Genomic DNA, 23,268 nt, shown 5'->3' with positions numbered 1-23,268 from the left:
TTGTGTAAACTCGCTGATTGGATAACAGACACAGCAACCTTAAGTATTAGGTGTAGGATCTTTCGTTATTTTGTGAATTGTTTAACAGCAAAAGCTAAATGTGTGACAATAGAAAATGTTGCTGATTGAATCATAAACGGACACAGCAACATAGGAGGGGAGGTGACTACCTGATGGAGCTTGAGAGTAGTGGGTGATTAGTGAATGGTGGTAAGGGATGAGCTTGGCCCTATGTGTTACCCTAATTTTTAGGTGGAACATTTTGTCTGTAATATTTCTCCTGGAAGATCTGGAGTGCTGCTGGTTAGATCTATACCAGGTACTATGACAACCCAGTAGTTAAAGTGGAACAGTTGCATTTGGCTATTTAATTAGTATCAGAAGGTGGTTTGCCTGAGTAAGTACAGCATTTACTGTCAAAACCCTTTTACAAGTAATCTCCTTACAAACTTACAACAGACAGGCAGCCCTTGACCAACCAGAAATACAGAACCAGCCACAGTGTCTAGAGATGTGTGTGTTGCCAGATTCAGTGTAAAGCAACTGGGGAAAAAAACAAATAATTTGAACTGAAGTTCTTGTTGGAAGACAGAAGAGAAAAGGTAGCAACATGAATGAGAACCACAGTTTGTGAAGGAAAGTATTTGTTTGTGTAGTCATGGGAGCCCTCTTTCCCCTAAATCTGTGATGGCTGTAATTAAATACAACCGTATGTCAAGATCAAACTGCACAGTAGTGTCTTTCACAAAGGTCACCATGTCTGATTAGTCAGTCATGGAGCCATCATTTTATTGTCGTGTCTTGGTCGCAACAATAAAATGGACTTGGACTTACAGCATAATTTGACACCAACCAGTCATCGTTTACAGTCTTGTGTAACTTCATAGTTCGTTGGGGAGCAGAAATTGCCAGTCATGACTACAGAAGCCTTCATTGGCTGGGGTGGGGGGGAGGGGGTGACATTAGCAGACCTGTTGCTGGGTGTTGTGAAGAGGACAATATGGGCTGTCTTACTTTAAGCAGTGGTGTTAACATGTTACGAGCATAGTCAACTGTATATTTGGAAATTAACCACTTTCTACTGTGGCTACAACAGATTCCCAGTAGCAGGAATGCTGTTTCAATTACTGGGAATAATGGCATAACCAGCTACTCATCGTGTTGCTGATGTTCCTTCACTGTTTCTTGTCTGTAATGCTGTGACTGCGGGTTCAGACGTGCAAACATACCAGTCCTTCTTGATTTAAGACATGATTTTATTAGGGCTTTCAAATAGCACAAGAAGTATAGACTGCAAAATGTCCTGATTTTTGTTCTGCTTAGGGCTGCTTAGAGAGCTGAAACATTGGTCAAGGCTATTAATCAGCATGTACAAGGAGTACAGTAGGAAGTTAAAGCCAGATTTTTCCAGAATTTCTCCCAGTGCTTAATTTGTTTATTAAGCAATAGATTATGACTTGTCTGTGAAGTAAATCTGCTTTTGATTGTGTGTTTCCAGTCTCAGGGACGCCATGAAATCATGCTGTGTATAGAAAAGATTCTGAAGGGTTTGGGGGTGAGCGCAGTGCCCTGTCACAGAGACATCTACAAAGCCACACGTGCCTGCCTAACTGATCGTTCTATGGCTGTTCGCTGTGCTGCCGCAAAGGTTTTATTCCAATCCACTGCCTCTAAACATATTTATATCCATGTATTTATTACTATTGATTGATTGTATTTTGCGTGTTTGGTAGCTTTGAGTGACGTGTGCTGTGCATGTGTTCTCAGTGCCTGTTGGAGCTGCAGAGAGAAGCAGTGTTCCTGTGGTCCACAGAGCTGGAGAATGTGGCCTCACTCTGTTTTAGAGCCTTTGAGGGCTCCAACTATGACGTTCGTGTTTGTGTTTCCAAGCTGCTGGGCGCCTTGTTAGCCTCTGCACTTGAACCCAAACAAGCCATAGGTAGGCTGAGCTTATTTAATAATGTTGGCTGAACTAATTAAGTATTCACTGAATTTACTGAAAGTGTTTTACAGGCAACCTGATAACCTGGACTATGGAAATATGGAGCATCTTAGAAGTCAAGTCAAGTCAAGTCAAATTTATTTGTATAGCGCTTTTTACAACTGTTGTCGTCACAAAGCAGCTTTACATAATTAGTACTTAATAAAGGACAGAGACAGAGAAGAAAGAAGGAATAACATGAAGGGTCAAAGACCCCCGTGAGCAAGCCAATGGCGACAGTGGCAAGGAAAAACTCCCTCAGAGCTGGAGGAAGAAACCTTGGGAGGAACCAAGACTCACAAGGGGGACCCGACCCATCCTCCTCTGGCCAGACTATTTTAAACGATGATAATGATAAAAATTACCAAAGCAGATACAACAGAAATTTGATAGTGGTGATATTAATAGTGTCAGACAGGCACGAGTCCATCTAGGTTTCGGCACGGCCACCAAACAGGCAGCAGCGGCAGGCGGGTGAGCCATGGGTGGTGGCGGGTTGGGGGGGACCCGCTGGCCGGACTGGTAGGTGGCAGCTGGTTAGATGCAGGTAGAGGGGACCTCAGCGGGCAATCTTCCTGCAGGTCGGGCTGGGTGGCCATTTACTCGAAGAAGGTAAAGAGAGAAAAGTTAGTTCTAAGAGAAATTTTATGGAGTGCAGAGAATGTTGAGAATCAGCATCTGGGTATGTCTGACGACTCCGGCAGGTGTGATTATCACAGCATAATTAAAAGGAGAGAGCCAGAAGGTAACACGGACACGGGCGTACCCTGAGAACACCAGCATCTATCTGCTCCACCGTCAACAAACCTGAGTGATCACGTGTAAGCAGCGAGACGACAGCTCCAGCATCTCAGGGTACTACAATTCCCTGGGTCCGTGAACCCCTGGACCTGCAGCCCTTATCTAAGAAACATTAATTACCAAAAGCTAAACTAAACATAGAAGTTTTCAGCTTAGATTTAAAGATTGAGACTGTGTCTGAGTCCCGAACATTATCTGGAAGGTTATTTCAGAGCTGGGGGGCTTTATAAGAAAAGGCTCTTCCCCCTGCTGAGGTTTTCTGAATTTTGGGCACGAGTAAGAGGCCAACACCCTGAGATCTAAGTAGTCTTGATGGTTCGTAATATACTATAAGATCCTGCAGGTACTCAGGAGCGAGGCCATGTAGGGCCTTATATGTTAATAGAAGAATTTTGTATTCAATATGGAATTTAACTGGGAGCCAATGAAGTGCTGATAGAACTGGACTGATATGGTCAAATTTTCTAGTTTTAGTAAGGACCCTGGCTGCAGCATTTTGCACCAGCTGAAGTTTATTGAGGTTCCTGCTGGAACAACCTGACAGTAGTGCGTTACAATAATCTAGCCTTGGTAATAAAAGCGTGTACTAGCTTTTCTGCATCTTGTAGTGATAAGGAGTTTCTTAGTTTGGAGATGTTCCTAAGCTGCATAAAGGCTGTCCTACTAATATTAGCTATATGTTGCTCAAATGATAAATCTGAGTCGAATGTGATGCCAAGATTTTTATCTGCTAAACCAGGAATGATGGAAGCATCAGCCAAGTCTAACATTAAGTCAGATAGTTTATATCTAGTGTCTTTTGAACAAGGAGAACCTCGGTTTTGTCACTGTTGAGGAGAAGAAAGTTATGTGACATCCAGAGTTTTATATCCTTTACACAGTCCTCCATTTTCTGTAGTCTAAATTTATCGTCAGGTTTGGCTGATATATAGAGCTGTGTGTCATCTGCATAGAAATGGAAATTAACGCCATGTCTGCTTATAACTGAGCCCAGTGGTAACATGTATAATGTAAATAATAGTGGTCCTAAAATTGAGCCTTGCGGAACTCCATATCTTCTGCGTAGTTTGAAGATAAATCTTTTATCTTTACAAATTGAAAGCGTCCCGTTAGATATGATTGGAACCATGATAGGGCTGTCCCTGTGATTCCAACCATTTTCTCTAATCTTTCTAGTAATATAGAATGATCTATTGTATCAAAGGCTGCACTAAGGTCTAGTAGGACTAATAAAGATACGTAGCCTTGATCAGAGGCAAGAAGGAGATCATTCGTAATCTTCACTTGGGCTGTCTCTGTGCTGTGATTGGGTCTAAATCCAGACTGGAATTTCTCATACATGTAATTTTTACTCCGGTATAAGCAGAGTTGTTGGGCCACAGCTTTTTCTAATATCTTTGATAAGAATGTTAAGTTTGAGATGGGTCTATAATTAGATAATATGCTAGGATCAAGATTTGGTTTCTTGATAAAAGGTTTTATAACTGCTATTTTAAGGGTTTGGGGTACATGCCCAAGGCTAAGGGATGAATTTACAATTATTAAAAGAGGTCCGATTATAATTGGGAGAATTTCTTTTAGCAATTTAGAGGGAATCGGGTAGAGTGTACATGTTGTACAATTAGCTGTGGATATAATTTTTTCTAGTTCAGGCTGTGGAAGTGGGTAGAAGGCTTCCAGCCTTTGTTCTACAACTAAGTTATGTTCTAAAGCAACTACATCAGGTGACGGCCATGTTTGATTTAATAAGCAGGGTTGGATCTGTTGTCTAATATTTTCTATTTTATTATTAAAATAGTCCATAAAAACATGACTGGTTAAAGATGTTGGAATCTGGGGTTGAGTATCTGCCTGGCTTTTAGTAAGTTTAGAGATCTCATTAAAAAGAACTCTGGGATTGTTTTTGTTTTTCTCGATCAGCGAGGCCAGATACACTGAGCGAGCTTTAATGAGTGCCTTTCTATATTGACTTAGGCTTTCCTTCCACGCAGAGTTGAACACCTCTAGTTTGGTCGTCCGCCATTAACGCTCTAGTTTCCGCACTGTTTGTTTTAAGGTACGAGTATGATCACTGTACCACGGTGCGAGCCTTTTTTGCCTCATCATTTTATTTTTAAATGGTGCTACTTTGTCTAAGGTTGATCGAAGGGTATTCTCTAGATCGTTTGTTAATTTAACTAGCTCCGTTTGGTCTGACAGAGTGTAAGCTAAGGTCGATAGGGGTCATTGGTCATTGGTGTTATTGTGCGCTTTAGGCAGTGTTGGTTAGATGTAGCTCAAAGGAGATTAGATAATGGTCTGATATTACTGAGCTTTGAGGTAGAATATTTAGCTGATCAATGCGAACACCCAGGGTCAGGACTAAATCTAGGGTATGATTACAGTAATGTGTGGGTCCAGTTATGTTTTGTATAATGCCAACAGAATCTAAAATTGATACAAACACCTTTGTTAATGGATCGTCTGCTTTTTCAAAGTGAATATTAAAGTCTCCTACTATTATAACTTTGTTGCTGCACACTGCCAAGTCTGCAGCAAAATTACTAAATTCTTTTAAAAATTCAGAGTAGGGCCCTGGAAGCCGCCTTCTGCAGTCTAAATTTCAAAAGAATCACAGCACAAACGCCCCTTTATTATGTCGTCCTTCCACTGTCCTGCTTTCAGTCTTATTTGAGTACTTGGCAGCAATTAAATAGATTGAGAGTTATGCAGACCAAACAGCCCTAGCTGCTGTCAGCTATGGTGTGATGAGCACTTGAGCCACTTTTGTTTAGTATTTGTATGCTCTAAATTTTTCATCAGCATGACTTGAACTATCTTTATTGTGCTGATGACACTCTTATTTTTACATTTCATCTACGCTTAAAATTGTTAGGATGTATATATAAATCTCCCTTTCAACATCCAAAGAATTTGACCCTTCCTTTCTAGAAAAGCAACCTAGGCACTTGTTCAGTCTCATCATTTCAAGACTTGATTACTGCAACTCCCCTCTGGCTGGTCTCTCTTTACGCACCATCAGTCCCCTGCAATTAATGCAGAATGCAGCAGCCATGTAGCTGCGTTCTCTTCACTGGCTTCCTGTAGCTGCTGCCCGCATCAGATTCAAAACCCTGACGCTGGCCTACAAAGCCAAGAATGGACCAGCCCCTCCATACTTGATGGCAATGGTCAAAAGCCGATCAGTACCAATAGCCCTTCGAGTTTCAAGTTCAGCTCTGCTTGACACACCACCCCTTAAGATCCACGATCCACGGAAAACAAGTGTACAAGCTTTTTTCTGTCCTGGCATCGAAGTGGGGGAACAAATAAATGTGTGTGTATATATATATATATATATATATATATATATATATATATATATATATATATATATATATTTGTTTATTGGTTTTGTTGCATTTCTACTTTTCTCCATTCAAGGACATTTGTTCATGTTAGATTGTATGTTTGTAGGTGCTGAGCATTTCATATGTTTTCTGAAACATTAATATGATTAATATTATTGACACCATGATACTTATTTATATGCAAGTATCCCACATGGTATCTCATATTTTCCTTCCTGCCTTTGTTTCCCCCTCCAGCTCCCAGGCCAGGCTCCAAGCGAAGCTGCCTGGAGGAGGTGATGGAACTGGTGTCTGGCGGTTTCCTGCGAGGTTGTTCAGGCTTCCTGCGAGCCAGTGGGGACATACTGAAGGGCACAAGCTCTGTCAGCCGAGACGTGCGCGTGGGCATCACACAGGTCAATCACTGTTCATGAAATGTCCTTAACCCTCATATAGATTTAGAACAAAATACAAATGAGACACTTTAACTATCTTTCTTCATAAGATATTATAATAAATACATTACTTATAAAAGTATCAGTGAATGAATGGGAATCAAAGAGTGTACTGTTTTCTTGTTATTTGTAAGAGGTTTGGCTTGCTTGCAATGTTGTAATACACTAACTGAAAGCAACTATACATTTTAAGGAAAAACAGTAAGCAAAAATTTCAAAATTTAAATTGATACATCAGAATGTTGTATCTTATGTCAGTGTTTCTCAACCCTGGTGATTTCTCAGCTTCTAACACACATGATTTGACAAATTGGCCCTTTAATTAGACCTTTCAGAGTTGCAGGGGGTGTGTAAAAGCAGGGAATCCACTAAATTGTGCAAAAAAGGGTCCCTCCGGGACCAGGGTTGAGAAGCTACATTATGCTGTATTGATCGTAACAACTGCATTATTGGTGTGTTTTTTTGTTTTGTATTGTTTTTTTAGCATAAATACTTTATGCCAACTTATAATACATTAGTCCACAGCCAGTTTTATAAATTTAAAAAAAATTTCTTCTTCCTTTAGGCATGTGTGGTATTCATTTCCACTCTTGGTGGGGCATGGCTAGAGGCAAATTTCTCCTCTCTTCTGTCTCTCCTCATGGAGCTGGTGTCTCACACTCGAGCTAGCCAAAGCCTAGTCGACGCCATCTGCTGCCGACGCTGTGTTTCCTTCATCCTGCGAGCCTCTGTGGGCAGCCTTCTGGGAGAGAAGGCTCAGATAGCAGCTGCTAAGGAGATCTGCCAGGCCATCAGTAAACAAAAGAAGGCTTTAGGTGAGTGTCACTACAAAACAAATGTTCATTTTTTAATGTATTTTTTAAAGAATAATAGAAAGACAAATGAAGGGACAATAGTTGGATTTTGTCTTGTGTGGTTAATAGCAGATAAACTTGAAGTGTTCAAATAAATATGCTAGATTTATGGGGCAGTTTCAAATTAAAGGCCAAAGCAAATGGCTGTAATTTTGTTGTATGCTTGTTTCTATCAGACATGGCATTGTATGAGGGGAACGTGGAGACTCGGGTGAGCAGCGTAGATGTGGGAACCAGTCAGCATGTGCTGGTGTGTGCCCTGCTGGAGCTGGGCAGTGTGCTTCAAGACCTTTGCTCCAGTGCTGCCCCACTACTGCATGACTCCAGCATAGGTCTGTCACACATGCTGCAGGACACAATCATAAAATATTTCCTCTTAGAAACATGACGATCTACTTTTATGTAAAAATGAAAAAGGAACAAAAATGCTTTGTTATTCTATTTATAATAATATTATACTACATATTCAGTATTTCATGTATGGGTTGCCTAGCTGGGAACCAGAAAGTGTTGTCCTCTGGTTCCACCTTGGCCTCCTATATCAATGCACACCAGGGTCAGTGAGAGACCAGTAAGGTTTAAACTTGGGCCCCATCTGTGTTGTACTTCATATGGAGCCTGGATGTGTCCCATGTGAGATTACATGGGCTTTAAACATGGGCCCCATTTAGGAAGCCCAACTGGGTCCCAGTGAAAACGTGTATGTACAAACCAGCTCAGAGCCCATGCCCACCTGGAACCCACCCAACACCCACATTAGCAAGTTGGCTGGGATTGCAGTTTATGGCAATAGTGATAAATATTCAATTGCCTAGCCCTACTGAGATGATGTGGTTTTCTGCAGTGCTTTTGGTGCATGATCAGACTTCTGAGGTCTGAATAGGGACAAGCAAAGGCTTCAGAATATCTGGGATATTTTAGGCAGTGAGGCAAATTTCATCTGCGTGTCTCTGTTAGTGACCCCAAAAATGACTGTCATTTTTTTAAAAGAGGGGACAGCTGGGAATACTAATGAATAAGTGGGTCAAAGGAGGGGAGACAGACCAATGTAAACAGAGCCATGTACTATAAGACACATGGCAGACCAAGACAAAACAAGTACAGCTAGACTGGGAAAGAAGCAGAACAGGGAGGTGAAAACCAAACAAAGGACATACACGAGGTAAAGGCTGACAAGAACATAGCAAGTGAAATTGGATACATCCACTATAATTTAGTGAATTTACAAAATGAAACCATGAAAAGTTGCCTACATGTCATTATTTTGAATTTGCACAATAATGTTCAGTCGTGTTTGTACTGATATTGATGATTAGGTTTGGAGAGGCTAAAATAGTGGGTGTGACTGAAATGGCTCCCATGTTACATTTTCGGGTACTGTTGAGTATGTTGGCCATTTTCCCCTCAAGTATCGTAAAGTGGAATTCAGGCATAATTCTGAAGGCCATATACTATAAATTACAAGTTCATTGTGAGGGGATTAAACATCTGAGCTCACTACATCAGCTGAATGTGGACCATTATATATTATGAGTCTCCTTACTGAGCAACAGATCTGACGCTAGACTTCTCGATTTCTAAGCAACATAACGGTCAAAGATTATTCCATGACTTTATTCCAATATTTACTGATTTCAGAATTCATGTGTGTACCGAACTTTAACAGCTCAGGGTCTTTTGATCAGTGTTTTTATGCAACTTCTGTCTCACAGAAAGATGAATAAGGTAACTGGGTTTGGATAAGTACACCTGTGTCAAGAGGTACCGAATGCCATAAAGCATCTTTCTGTATTCCTAATGGAGGTCAAGTGAAGTCAAGTCAAATTTATTGTATAGCGCTTTATACAACTGTTGTCACAAAGCAGCTTTACATAATTACTAATTAGTGAAAGACCGAGACAAAAAAGAAATAATGTAAGAAGACATGAAGCATCAAAGACCCCAGTGAGCAGCCAACAGTGACAGTGGCAAGGAAAAACTCCTTCAGAGCTGGAGGAAGAAACCTTGGGAGAAACCAAGACTCACGAGGGGGACCCATCCTCCTCTGGTCAGAAGTATTTAAACATTATTGATAAAAGATCATAATTATAATATATTAATCATTGTGTAGGTAGTTAATAGTGGTGATGTTTATAGTGGCAGATAGTTAAGAGTCCATTTAGGTTTTAGCATGGTCATTAGACAGGTAGCAGTGGTTGCAGGGTGTGCCGCTGGTCTGGTATGGGTGGTAGTGAGTGGGGGGCAGGTACGCAGGTAGAGGGGACCACAGCGGGCAGTCTTCCAGCAGGTCGGGCCGGCCATTTACTCGGAGAAGGTAAAACTGTAACAGCCTCAAGGAGAAGAGCCAGAAGGTAACACAGACACAGGAGCGCCCTGAAACGCTAGCGTCCATCTGCTCCAGCGTCCACAAACCTGAGTGATCGTGTGCAAGCAGCGAGACGACAGCTCCAGACTCTCAGTGTGCTAAAATTCCCTGTGTCGAACCCCTGGACCAGCAACCTCTATCTAAGGGGAAACATTAATTACCAAAAGCTAAACTAAACAGATGAGTTTTCAGCTTAGATTTAAAGATTGTGTCTAAGCCCCAAACATTATCTGGAAGGTTATTCCAGAGTTGGGGGGGCTTTACAAGAAAAGGCTCTTCCCCCTGCTGAGAATTTCTGAATTTTTGGAACTACTAGGAAGCCAGCACCCTGAGATCTAAGTAATCTTGATGGTTCGGACTATGTAATAAGATCCCGCAGGTACTCAGGAGCGAGGGCATGTAGGGCTTTATATGTTAATAGAAGCATTTTGTATTCAATACGAAATTTAACCAGGAGCCAATGAAGTGCTGATAGAACTGGACTGATATGGTCAAATTTTCTAGTTTTAGTATGGCTGCAGCATGTTCAATCAGCTGAAGTTTATTGAGGTTCCTGCTGGAACAACCTGACAAAAGTGCATTACAGTAATCTAGCCTTGAGGTAATAAAAGCGTGTACTACCTTTTCTGCAACCTGTAGAGATGTGGAGTTTCTTAGTTTGTCAGTGTTCCTAAGCTGCATAAAGCCTGTCCTAATATTAGCTATATGCTCAAATGATCGATCTGAATCGAATATGATGCCAGGATTTTTAGCTGCTAGACTGGGAATAATGGAAACATCAGTCTAACAATAAGTTTATTTCTAGTGTCTTTTGGACATAAAAGGAGAACCTCGGTTTTGTCACTGTTAAGAAGAAGGAAGGTATGTGAAATTATGTGGGATAGTTTTAAATCCTTTACACAGTCCTCCATTTTCTGTAATCTAAATGTATTGTCAGGTTTGGCTGATATAGAGCAGTGTTTCATCTGCATAACAATGGAAATTAACTGCGTCCAGTGGTAACATGAATAATGTAAATAATAGCGGTCCTAAAATTGAGCCTTGCGGAACTCCATATCTTACTTCTGTGTAATTTGAAGATAAATCTTTAATCTTTACAAACTGATAGCGTCACGTTATATAGGATTTGAACTACGATAGGGCTGTTCCTGTGATTCCAAACATTTTCTCTAATCTTTTTATTAATATAGTATGATCTATTGTATCAAAGGCTGCACTAAAGTCTAGTAGGGCTAATAAAGATACATAGCCTTGATCAGAGGCAAGAAGGAGATCATTTGTAATCTTCACTAGGGCTGTCTCTGTGCTGTGATTGAGTCTGAATCCAGATTGGAATTTCTCATATATGTCATTTTTACTCAGGTATAAGCAAAGTTGTTGGGCCACAGCTTTTTCTAATATCTTGGATATAAATGTTAAGTTTGAGATGGGTCTGTAATTAGACAATACACTAGGATGAAGATTTGGTTTCTTGATTAAAGGTTTTATGACTGCTAATTTAAGGGTTTTGGAGACATGCCCTAAGCTAAGGAATGAATTTACAATTGTTAAAAGAGGTCTGAGTATAATTGGGAGTATTTCTTTTAGAAGTTCTTTTAGAGGTGTCTTAGTGTGGTCAGGATGATGGATTGCTAAGCGAGCTTGCAGCACTGTTTAACATTATCAGCTATTTTCCTATTACCAGCTTGCTAAATAAGTAGAGCATTTTAATGGACCATTAATCTAAGCCATCAACGTCCCCAGAATGAGGCAGAGGTTTCCAGACTTTTCCATCTTGAAACACTATAGTATATTATCTTTTTCTATATAATCTTTTTAATATCTTCACAGTAGTAGTCTGTTTTGAGGCATAATGCTTTTGGTTTAACAGTTTTCTTTTTCTGGTTACCACTGTGGTTTTTTTTTGTTGTTCTTACCATGTATAAAAACAAGGCACGATGATTAACTATATTGTTTAATAAGCATTTTGCTTATTCTCTCTCTTTCAGGGATGTTGGACACTGTGCTTTCTGTGCTTCTTCACTCCAGCGTATCAGCCCGCCTGGCCGCAGCTTGGTGCTTGCGCTGTGTGGCCGTGGCAATACCCGCTCAAGTAGCATTATTGCTGGACCGCTGTTTAGAAAGACTTAATGCACTGAAGTCCTGTCCTGAGGCTGTGGCTGGGTACAGCGCTGCCATTGCTGCCCTGCTTGGTGCTGTACAGCACTGCCCACTGGGTATACCGCATGCCAAAGGCAAGGTATGAAATTTGAACTCCATGTATAGTATTATATTAAACAGTGTTTCTGTATCAATTGGACCTTTTATGTTTATTGTGATCGTGCACTGATGTAATCAGGAGAATGGATCTTTCACCGCCATTAATACAGATTCTTGCATAATGCTCCTTTAATAGCTTGAGTACTTTGAAACAGGTTGTGATGGGCCTTGCCGAAGATCTTCTACGTTCTGCTTCCCAGAACAGTCGGATATCTATCCAGCGAACTCAGGGAGGCTGGCTCCTACTCAGTGCTCTAACTACCTTGGGTAAACACAAACTGCACACCCACTGTCAGAACATATGTGGAATTTATGGAAGCAATTTTGAACAAGTAACATATTTTTAGTACATACTACAAACCGACTACCAAACTACCAAAATGCAACAGTTAATATAACTAATAACTGTATGGAGGCTAAGACTCTGTCTGAAGCCTAATAAATGCTGCCTACTTTGGCAGTATTTGAAAGCAGGAAGGTACTTCGGGTTGTTTGAAATTAATACTTGTAGCTACACCAACCTTTTACGGATAAGATTAGACATTGCTGGTTCTCTTGGACTGCGCTGTATATCACTGTCAGCTCCAAAGTTGCTTCTGTAGAACAGGACCATTTGAGATTTGCTGAATGGACAGTGCATTGATGTATTGTCCGATTTAATTTAATATATTTTAATATATATAATATATTTTATTTCTTTTTAATATGTTAATCACCCTGGTGAGAAAAGCAGTTTGCTCAGTAGAAATGAATGGTATGTGTGTGTGTATATGGCATCATGTTTCCTTGCTCAGAGTTGTGATTTAAAACTTTTTTATTAGGACCCACTGTAGTGGAGCATCACCTGTCCAGAATGCTGCTGTTATGGAAATGTGCCTTCCCTCAGTCAGTTAAGGAGCTGGACAGCGAACTGAGACGTGGAGACTCTTTTACCTGGCAGGTGACTTTGGAGGGCCGCTCAGGAGCGCTGTGTGGTAAGTTTTGTTTTTTAGTAGGCCAAAGAACTTCGTCTAAAATTGATCGCGCCTGGCAAGCAATGACAAATGCCCTTCTAGGACTCTGGTTGCATATTAAGCATGCTGTGGCCTCTTCTTAACAACATAGCCTACAATTAGTGATAGCTGTGACCAAAATTACTGAGTGAGAATCCTATAAAATAACTGAGTAGGGTACAATAACGACCAACACTTGCGTTATGTTCGACCCCTAACGCCTGGCCCTACCTATTAAAATGACACCGGACTGCCCATAACATGATGCACTACAATTTTTAAAAAACTTTTTTTTTTTTTTAAAAAGGAAACGTGTTTTTGTGTTTCCTGCAGCAATGAAGAACTTTGTGGTGAACTGCAGAGACCTCCTCAGTGATGATGTAATTTGTCGACTGCTTCCTCTCCTTTCCTGTGCTGTGGCTCTGCTTACTCAGTGAGTGAAACTAGATTACCAGACCCAAATGAGAAGAAAATGAGACATGTATACACATAGGATAACAACTGTGTAGGTGCTAGTTAACTTTTATCTTATTACTGAATAAGAATTTTCTTTTTTGTGTCATTTTCCTTTCTTGTATTAAAGGTTGCCTTCTCTGGTCAAATCTTATGGGAACCAGCTCAAAAATGCCGGCACTGTTTTTCAGTTGAGAGTGTATGAGATTCTTGCACTATTGCCACCCAAGAGTTATGAAGGTATGAGCTGTAAAGCTGTTGTGTTATTATGCATTGCTGCATGGTGCTGAATACTATGCATTTCTAAAGGAGGACTGGCATACACAATCAACTGACTGACCATGTATTTGGCTGGAGTCCTCATTAGTCATGTTAATGACTACAAAACTGAATCAATACTTTATTGTTCAGCATCTTTATTGTAATTTGGAAATGTCAGGCATGATTATAAAAGTGTTCTGGTTCTGTTGCCACAGAAAATTTTGGAACAGTGCTGAAACTGCTGCTGAATGACTTGACTGGCCCAGAAAACATGGCATGTGCTGAGCTATACTTGTTACCCCCTCTGTGCCACAATCAGGACCTGGCTCTGATTGGTCCTGCTCTTCAGGACATGGACCAGCACTACATCGAGGAGCAGGTCAGCTTTTGTCCTCAAATTGTCACCTAATGGTTGTTGTGAGCATTTTTGAAATTTCTGTATACATTTGCCAAACACTTGATGTTGAACACTGTACTAATACTGGGTGGGACCACAAGAAGTTGTAAACATGTCTTTGAGAGACTGCTCCATGATTATACGATTGTCACGGAGTTCTTGCTGATTTTTTCTGACTTTCATGCTATGAATCTCCCATTCTACCACATTCCAAAATTGTTATGGATTCAGGTGACTGGAAAGGCCACTGAAAAACACTGGACATATTTGTCATGTTCATAAAATCAGTTTAAGACTACTTTTGCTTTGTTACATTACCATGATTGTAGTAACTTTTAGAAGATGGTCATGAAGGCCCAAAGTGTGCCAAAAACATTTCCCACAGCTTTCACCACCTCCAACAGCCTGGACTGTTGCCACAATACAGGTTGGGTCTATAGATTTATACTGTTGCTGCCAAATTCTGACCCTGCTATCTGTGTGCCTACTCAAAAATCTTGATTCATCAGATCATGCTACATGTGTCCAATAGTTAACTGTCCTGTCTTGGTGAGCCTGTACCCTCTGCAGCCTCAGCTTTCAGTTTTTGGCTGACTGAAGGGAAACCTGTTGTATTGTGTTTTTTACATTTAGGTGCATTAGAGCTAGGTAAACACTAAAAAGTGCAGTCCACGATTGGGAAATGCAATTATTCAAGTCTAGCACATTTTATTTTTTTGTGTCACATTGATCTTTCTGAATGCTAGACTCCTAAGTCATATTGCAGTAAAATTGTGTCCATCCACAGCTACATGGAGGCAGTATAGGAGGAGGAAGTTTAGAGTACGACCCTTTCACCATCTTTGAGAAGGATCAGGAGGTTCCTGCACCCCTTCCACCAGCTGCTGCCCTCACCTCTGCTGCAGTCCAGCTGTTTGGGGTCATTTTCCCCCATCTGGCCATCCAACAGAGGTATTGGGCAAACCAATGTTGCGTCACAACAACAAATGAAGCTTACATCCAAGTGGACACTGCATGGTATCAAACCTAAGTGTAATCTGATGTGTATTGGGTGATATGATGGTTTATTAGGTGTATTTCTATTTAAATGTATGTGTGAATACCATATTTTAGTGCCAATAAGTCTGTTTAAAGTTAGTTTTTTTCTTAAAATTTCTGTGGCTACTGCACCTTTCCTTCCACGATGTACATTTGGCTTCTTTCACAGACTTTGCATGATAATAAGAACAGTAATTTTCCTTCAAACTCTACAGTGTGTTATACATTCGTACAACGCCTCTCTAAGACGAGTCAAATTCAGTTTAATAGTTAAGCTTCGTGCTTAGTGCCACTCACTCACACTGAGGGTGTTTTTTATGGAAAAAAGTCAAAGGAAATAAGTACCACTGTTTTTGCAGTTTAACAGCTAGTCCCAAGTTCTGTTTTACAATGGCACTTATAACCATCTTGTGTCTTAGGGCTCAGGTACTGGAGCAGTTCTGTGAGTGCGTGAGGCAGCTGAAAGGTACTCGGCAGCTGATAGTCCACATCCATGTGACTGCTGCTTTTTGCTGCACTTTGAAGGTAAGCGATTGTTGCATACAAACGCCTGCTGAATAGTTTCAAACTCATTTTATCTAGAACCTTTCCAGTCCCAGTTGGCCTGTTTGATAACTCTGAAGACATGTAGACCTAAAGGTTGTACCACAGTAATTACTTAACCTTTTATTATGGATCCTTATATAACCATGATCTTGTATGACGTTCACCAGGTTTTTGACCTAAAAAGACAAACACAACTGCAACATTTTTAGTGAATGTTAATGCTCGGTTACTTTATATTTGGTCAACTTCTTCAGACACTGCTGCTTTGACCAAGCAAACCTGGATAGCAAATGTGCCTGAAAAAAGATTCTCTCCGAAAACCATTCCTTTGACTCTGCTGCTCTGTCCGCTAAAGGTGTGTGATTTCAGGAACACGGGCTGTGCTGTGGTGTTTAGCGTATTGGCTAACTTATCTTAAAATAACACCAGTTGAAGTGGTTTAGCTAGTCTCGTAAATGGGAAAAAAAGAAACATTTGTGCTACTTGTGCAACATACAGCCCCCATTTACCACCTCTAGTAATACTGCATACCGCGGTAATACTTTTGAGAAGGTATGACTATATGAAAAAAAAAAAAAGTGTTGTGTGTGTGTGGGTTTTTTTTTTTTGTTTTGTTTTGTTTTTTGTTTTGTGCCTTTTAGTTCATGCACATGCGGTCTGGGTACGTCTGTGCACCAGCTTCAAGAGTGATATTTTATTTTATTTTATTTTATTTATTTATTTAATAGCTAAATAAACCTTAATTGGATTGTTTAAGCAAGTTCTCGTTCTCTTTGTTTCGCTAGAATTTGACATTGGGTCATGAAACATTGGGTCCAGAGGAGGTGCAGAAGCCAAGTCTCTCTCTCCTGATTGGGGCACTGGAGAGTTCGAACCGTCTGCTGCGCTGTGTAGCTGCTGAGGGTCTAGCCCGACTAGCACAGGTCCTTAATGACCCCAATTTCACAGTCTCCTTAGCGCTGATGAGCTTTGACCGGTGAGTGTCTTCTGCCCGAAAGTTTACATTGACAGTTTGCAGACTTCAGTCTTGTGTTCTTGTCTGACATTTTCATAAACTCAACAGTTTCTGGCGTGATTGCTTAAAAAAAGGACAATCCTTATATAACACAGGTGCCCAGTCATTTCCTCAAATGACCAATGTTGCTGCAAATTCCAACAAGCCAGAGCACACCTTATTCCAAACAGGTGTCTTCGCGTTCAATGATCATATGCCTTCACACTGGCCCATTTAACAGGAGGGCCCTTTACACAATCAGTTTAATAAAGTTATGTTATAAACAAACAGGTGATTTATATATTCTTTAAAGCCTGAACCATCAAATAACTTTTTCTGTCTTTAAAACTGGAGTGTTTGACTTTCTGACCAATTATAAAAAAAAAAAACTCTTTGTGCAAGTGCATGTGTGACTTTTATTGTGTATCATATTTGATCCAGAATGTATTGCTAATTGCAGATATTTTTGATCTGAAACACAGAACACAAAATTATGTAACCCTGTATACCTTGAGTTGCTTTGAAAAAAACTTGTATAATCCACCAGGGATTTGTTTTATTGCGTATGTCATTTATTAATATATTTAATATTATTCATATATTTTTATTGTTTACGTATTATTTATGAATTGTGTTCTGTAACATCACCCTTATGTTAGAGGTGTGAAAATGTGAAACCATTACTCCTTCCATGTACCCTAATGCCAGATTGAAGACAGCAAGGGATGCCATCACACGCACAGGCCATTCCCTGGCTCTGGGTGCACTGTACCGCTACTTGGGAGGCATCAGCTCCCCCCAGCACCTCACTGCTTGTGTAGGGGTCCTCTTCACACTTTCCCAGGACAACACATCACCAGAAGTCCAGGTAGGGCACCAGACCCTGTTAGATTATAGATAATTTAGATAAGTTATTTAGATAAGTTATTTTCCAATGGGGTCTGTCAAAAAGTCATACACTGTGTTCAGAGGATATTGTCTTTCCTGTAGATGTGGTCTCTTCATTCTTTATCCGCTGTGGTGGACCTGGCAGGGCCTCTCTATCGCAGTCACGTGGAGGCCAGCTTGACTTTGGTGCTGAGGCTGCTTCTCATGACGCCCCACACACATGTGGAGGTGCAGCAGAGCCTTGGACGCTGCCTCAATGCTCTCATCACATCTCTGGGGCCTGACCTACAAGGTTCTCACCGCCATGCATTCTTCCACTTTCTCCTTTAGTGCAACGCACCAAGCCTTTCTGACATTCGCCACATGTAATCTATTTCAGCATCTGTAATGTACAGCAAGTGAAATGTGTTGTATTATGATTGAGACTAGGCTCTTGTATCTTCTCCTAACTTCTCTTAACTTTTACTCCACACATGTCACAAAATCACAGTGTTCATCACTTTGTTCATACTTGGAAGCAAGTATTACTTTTGTACAATCTTCAGGTTAAAAACTATTTGCCATCAGCGGCCGGAGTGCAAATTAGCAGTGACTGTTTACACTTTGCAAATTAGCAGTGGCTGTTTACACTTTGCCTTAACATTTGTTTTTGGTGATAGAATCATGTTCAGATTTCTCCTGATCACATGAAATACCAGGTGTAAACACGTCCAAGATGCTGTGTGTTCCCTTGTAGTTTAATAGGGAGAATAGTGTCTCTATTGTTGCTACTCCGGGCCCGGCACACTTTTAACTGCACTGTGTGTGTGTGTGTGTGCGCATGCGCAGTGGGGACAAAAAGGAAGTTCTCCCACTTAGAAAGATGAGAGCTCTGTAATTTCCATCATAGGTACACTTCAACTATGAGAGACAAAATGAGAAAAAAAAATCCAGGAAATCACATTGTAGGATTTAAAAAGAATTCATTTGTAAATTATGGTGGTTAATTAAGTATTTGGTCAGTAACAAAAGCAACTCAATACTTTGTAACATAACCTTTGTTGGCAATGACAGAGGTCAAAAGTTTCCAGTACAGGTTTGCACACACTGTAGCTGGTATTTTGTCCCATTCCTCCATGCAGATCTCCTCTAGAACAATGATGTTTTGGGGCTGTCGCTGGGCCGAGTGGTATGTTTGAGATTATTGTCATGCTGGAAGACCCAGCCATGTGCTCTCACTGATGAAAGAAGGAATTTGCTTACAACCTCACGATACATGGCCCCGTTCATTCTTCCCTTAACACAGATTAGTCGTCCTGTCCCCTTTGCAGAAAAATGGCCCCAAAACATGATGTTTCCATCCCCCATGCTTCACAGTAGGTATGTTGTTCTTGGGATGCAACTCAGCATTCTTCTTCCTCCAAACACAACAAGTTAAATTTTTACCAAAAAGTTCTATTTTGGTTTCATTTGATCACATGATATTCTCCCAATCCTCTTCTGGCTTATCTATATGCTCTCTGGCAAACTTCAGACGAGTCTGGACATGTATTGGCTTAAGCAGGGGGATACGCCTGGCACTGCAGAATTTGAGTCAGTCTCGGCGTAGTGTGTTACTGATGGTAGCCTTTGTTACTTTGGTCCCAGCTTTCTGCAGGTCATTCATCAGGTCCCTCTAATTCTGGGATTTTTGTTCACCGTTCTCATGATCATTTTGACGCCACAGGATGAGATCTTGTGTGGGGCCCCAGATCGAGGGAGACTATCAATGGTCTTCCATTTTCTTGCTCCCACAGTTGATTTATTCACACCAGCTTGTTTGCCTATTGTAGATTTACTCGTCCAAGCCTGGTGCAGGTCTACAATTTTCTTCCTGGTGTCCTTCGACAGCTCTTTGGTCTTGGCCATGGTTAAGTTTGGAGTCTATTTGAGGCTGTGGACCATTTGAGGACCAGCTCTGTGTGTTCTTAAAGCTCCTGCTGCAGCGAGAAAATTATTCGGTATCTACACTGGACGATTAAGAAACAGTTTCTGTGTGAAATACTGCCACACCCTAGATGCACACGGGCGTTTTTCTTTGTAGCTGCAGCTTACGCGCCAGATAAATGTTTGCTTTTTGTGGGCTTGGCCATCTTTGTGAGGCATTGACGCACGTTATGCAAATTGGCATAATTTAGTAATCGATTATGTCAATTACGTGGACGCATCACCCCAGCCCTATTCTAAGGGGGCCCAAAAGCAGGAAATAACAATTCCTACCATCTATTGTTCCACCTCATTGTTGAATCTCCTACCACTCCTAAAAAAAACATTCCCCCTCTTTCAGAGCCAGGTGTAAACAGAGTCATGGTGGAAGATATTTATTTATTTATTTATTTTTCTTTCCCTTCCTTAGCCATATATACACAATTCATCATAGTCACTGATTATTGTCTCAAAGCAGAAATATCATTGTTGAGTAGGTTGACATTGCACTGACTTCAAATCTTCAAACTCGCCAAAACAAGCACCTTATGCTGTATCTGACGCATACACTGTAATAACGTGATTCTAAATCCGACCCTGTTGTTTTGTGTTCTTTACAGGTGAGGGTCCAGGTGTTTGTGTGGTGAGGAATTCGTGTTTAGTGGGCTGTGCAGTGATGCAGGATAGTCCAGACTGTCTGGTGCAGGCCCAGGCCATTACCTGCCTGCAGCAGCTGCACATGTTTTCACCTCGCCACGTCAACCTGGCTACCCTGGTGCCCAGCCTCTGCGTAAGTACACACTGCGTACGCTCCACAAAGCTGTCTGTCTGTCAAATTGCACACTTACTCACATGGACATACAGCACATGCCGATAATCCTGAAACATGCACAGAAGTGCTCTTTTGTTTAAACTTGTTATAGCAACTACCATGTTTACTTTAAGTGTTGGCTCATTAGGTGTTAGAAAGTACTAGTATTATTGATTGGCAGTGTTACTGCACTGATTCAGACTTAACCAGAGTGGAGTTCTTCCATTCAGCTAGAGTTTTCATGACCATGCTGTTTTCTACTCTCTCGTGCAGGAGATCTTGTTGGATTATTCTGTGTTGGTAGGTCACCCCCCCAGCCAGGCTGCAGTTTGTTTGCTCATTCTCTCTCTCTCTCTCTCTCTCTCTCTCTCTCTCTCTCTCTCTCTCTCTCTCTCTCTCTCTCTCTCTCTCTCTCTCTCTCTCTCTCTCTCTCTCTCTCTCTCTCTCTCTGTCTTTGGCTGTGTCTCTTTCTTTCTCTTCTTGTGTTCACAGTATTCCTAATGCAGACTAACCCAAAACAGGCCCTCTGGTTTTGAGCATGAGCTGTCACAACCTCTCACTTCAGGGCTAATGCCAGGGATTAATTTGGTTAAACAACCAAACCAGTCTTCTGTATCCTACTTAAACCAGCACTATGTCTACTTGGCTGGTTGTAATATGTTATTATAAGCAACTTGGTTGAGAACATGTTGCTTACGCAAGTTGTTCTACACTCTTCCTAGCTGGTAATACCGAGGGATGTTTGTAAGAATCCTTTAATTTCAGAAAAGTAACCCTCCCAACACAGCCGAATGTGGCGTTAAGTGTCTGGCACAATGACGAGTGGTATATCTCTGGGCATTCCTGACTCAATGCCTGTGAAGGCCTAGGCGTTATACACTGTACTTTAACTGCAGTGTTTATTATACCAGCGTTAGGACTGTGCCCTCGGTAGTCTAAGATTGTCAGTCTGTAAAGGTGTATGACCATGTGTTCAGCTCACAGTATGATGTCCGGCAGAGCAAGTACTCACTGCTATATAATGCAGTGTTAAAAAAATAAATAAAAAATTTATTAGGTTGTCCTATGCTTATTATTATGGCTATTTAACTATACGGTTATTGGTAATATTATTTGGATGTAGAAACAAACCTTGGCAGTAGCCCTGCTCCCTTACTTACACTTTCCCTCTCTGTACAGAAATTGGATTTGTTGGGGATCGGTTGAGTCTCACAGGATTAACTGCATCTTGGCTGCCACTTAAGTGCTGGCCGTGGTAGACTACTGCCACTCCTGTTTTTTTTTTTCTGTGTGTTTCTGTATATCTCTATCATTGTTAGCGCTCACTTGAGGCCTTGCTGTTCATAATATAAAATGCACAGTAATGCTTTTTTTCTCAAATGATCTTTGTTTCTGTCTCTGTTTATCTACGCATGCACGCAGGTAAATCTGTGCAGCTTGTACCTGTCCCTGCGGCGGGCAGTGGTGGCATGTTTGCGGCAGCTGGCTCAGCGTGAAACTGTGGAGGTGTCTGAGCATGCTGTGGCCCTGGTAAAGGAGCTGCCTCGCAGAGACAACACGCAACTGGGTGAGTCAACATCCCCACCAATACTGTCACTTTTGTCGTATCATCGCTTCCGTGGCCCTGCTTCCTGTTACTGTAGTGCTTCTTTAGTACTCCTTTTTTCTTTTTAATGAGGGTCCTTGTTTTGTATTTTAGTTTTTGTGCTGAGATCCACTTATTATACTTGTCAGTGTACACACAATTAATTTTTGCCTCTCTTTATCGCTTAGAATTATACAGACTGTTTTTTTTGTTACTGTGCTTGTAAGACTGTTATGTTATATAATGTGTTTTGGCTTGGCTTTACTGTGTTTCAATCAGAAAGTACTTCTTATAAAAATACAATAAACGAGAGTGCTAAACTGCTGTAAGCCAAATTGGAAGATTTATAGAAATCACAAAAAACTAAAGCAACATTATGTAGCATTTTTACTTTAAAATAGTGGGTTCAGAATCATTGTGATGCTCCATTTATTTGTAATGGGGGAAAATGTTGTCCCGGTCATTCTTACACCAGGTTCAGCACGCTGCTAACTGCACTATGAAACTTTGGTGAGACGAGCAGGACCAAGAAAGTCATATTAACATAGAATCCTATAATTTTACTCTACCACGACAGGCCTCCTTCACTTTCAGTGACTCTCAATAGAGCTTGTCTGTTTGTGCAGTCTCAAAGGGCAAATTACACATCCCATCTGTAGGCAGAGCTCAAGAGCAGAAAATGTTTGCATAGCGTTGCTTTAAAAGGGCTGTTTTGCAGTTAGTTACAGTGCTTTGCAAAAGTATTCGAACTTTTGGCCCCACCTCAACCTTTTGCCAAATTTCAGGCTTCAAACATAAATATATGAAAATCTTCCTTGCTAAACAGCTCGAGCCCAGTGAGGTTGGATGGAGAGCATTTGTGAAGTGTGAGTTTTCAGCTCTTTACACAGATTCTTGATTGGATTCAGGTCTGGACTTTGACTTGGCCATTCTAACACCTGGATACGTTTATTTGTGAACCATTCCATTGTAGATTTTGCTTTATGTTTTGGATCATTGTCTTGTTGGAAGATAAATCGTCCCAGTCTCAGGTCTTTTGCAGACTCCCAACAGGTTTTCTTCCAGAATAGTCCTGTATTTGGCTCCATCCATCTTCCCATCAATTTTAACCACCTTCCTTGTCCCTGCTGAAGAAAAGCAGGCCCAAACCATGATGCTGCCACCACCATGTTGGACAGTGGGGATGGTGTGTTCAGGGTGATGAGCTGTGTTGCTTTTACGCCAAACATAACGTTTTGCATTGTGGCCAAAAAGTTCGATTTTGGTTTCATCTGACCAGAGCACCTTCTTCCACATGTTTGGTGTGTCTCCCAGG

General features: G+C 41.0%; 1 protein-coding gene across 3 annotated transcripts in view; it reads left to right on the top strand.

The window, feature by feature from the left end:
- heatr5a (HEAT repeat containing 5a) overlaps positions 1 to 23,268 on the top strand; it is a 49,214-nt gene that overhangs the window by 8,547 nt on the left and 17,399 nt on the right. For 2 of the 3 annotated variants that reach the window (XM_072689823.1, XM_072689826.1), the window contains 19 exons: positions 1,499 to 1,648; positions 1,768 to 1,939; positions 6,370 to 6,527; positions 7,132 to 7,381; positions 7,597 to 7,752; positions 11,774 to 12,024; positions 12,200 to 12,311; positions 12,866 to 13,018; positions 13,370 to 13,469; positions 13,620 to 13,729; positions 13,966 to 14,129; positions 14,935 to 15,098; positions 15,605 to 15,710; positions 16,517 to 16,707; positions 17,434 to 17,593; positions 17,716 to 17,905; positions 20,178 to 20,347; positions 20,642 to 20,668; positions 21,791 to 21,935. In XM_072689823.1, coding sequence (XP_072545924.1) covers positions 1,499 to 1,648; positions 1,768 to 1,939; positions 6,370 to 6,527; positions 7,132 to 7,381; positions 7,597 to 7,752; positions 11,774 to 12,024; positions 12,200 to 12,311; positions 12,866 to 13,018; positions 13,370 to 13,469; positions 13,620 to 13,729; positions 13,966 to 14,129; positions 14,935 to 15,098; positions 15,605 to 15,710; positions 16,517 to 16,707; positions 17,434 to 17,593; positions 17,716 to 17,905; positions 20,178 to 20,347; positions 20,642 to 20,668; positions 21,791 to 21,935 — 2,929 coding nt within the window. The remainder of the gene's footprint in view (positions 1 to 1,498; positions 1,649 to 1,767; positions 1,940 to 6,369; positions 6,528 to 7,131; positions 7,382 to 7,596; positions 7,753 to 11,773; positions 12,025 to 12,199; positions 12,312 to 12,865; positions 13,019 to 13,369; positions 13,470 to 13,619; positions 13,730 to 13,965; positions 14,130 to 14,934; positions 15,099 to 15,604; positions 15,711 to 16,516; positions 16,708 to 17,433; positions 17,594 to 17,715; positions 17,906 to 20,177; positions 20,348 to 20,641; positions 20,669 to 21,790; positions 21,936 to 23,268) is intronic. The other variant, XM_072689827.1, reaches the window with a different exon arrangement.

The sequence above is a fragment of the Salminus brasiliensis genome, chromosome 10 (genome assembly GCF_030463535.1).
Source record: "Salminus brasiliensis chromosome 10, fSalBra1.hap2, whole genome shotgun sequence".
NCBI classification, from domain to species: domain Eukaryota; kingdom Metazoa; phylum Chordata; class Actinopteri; order Characiformes; family Bryconidae; genus Salminus; species Salminus brasiliensis.
Note: the sequence above shows the minus strand (reverse complement) of the source record. Positions and strands in the feature narration are given on the sequence as shown.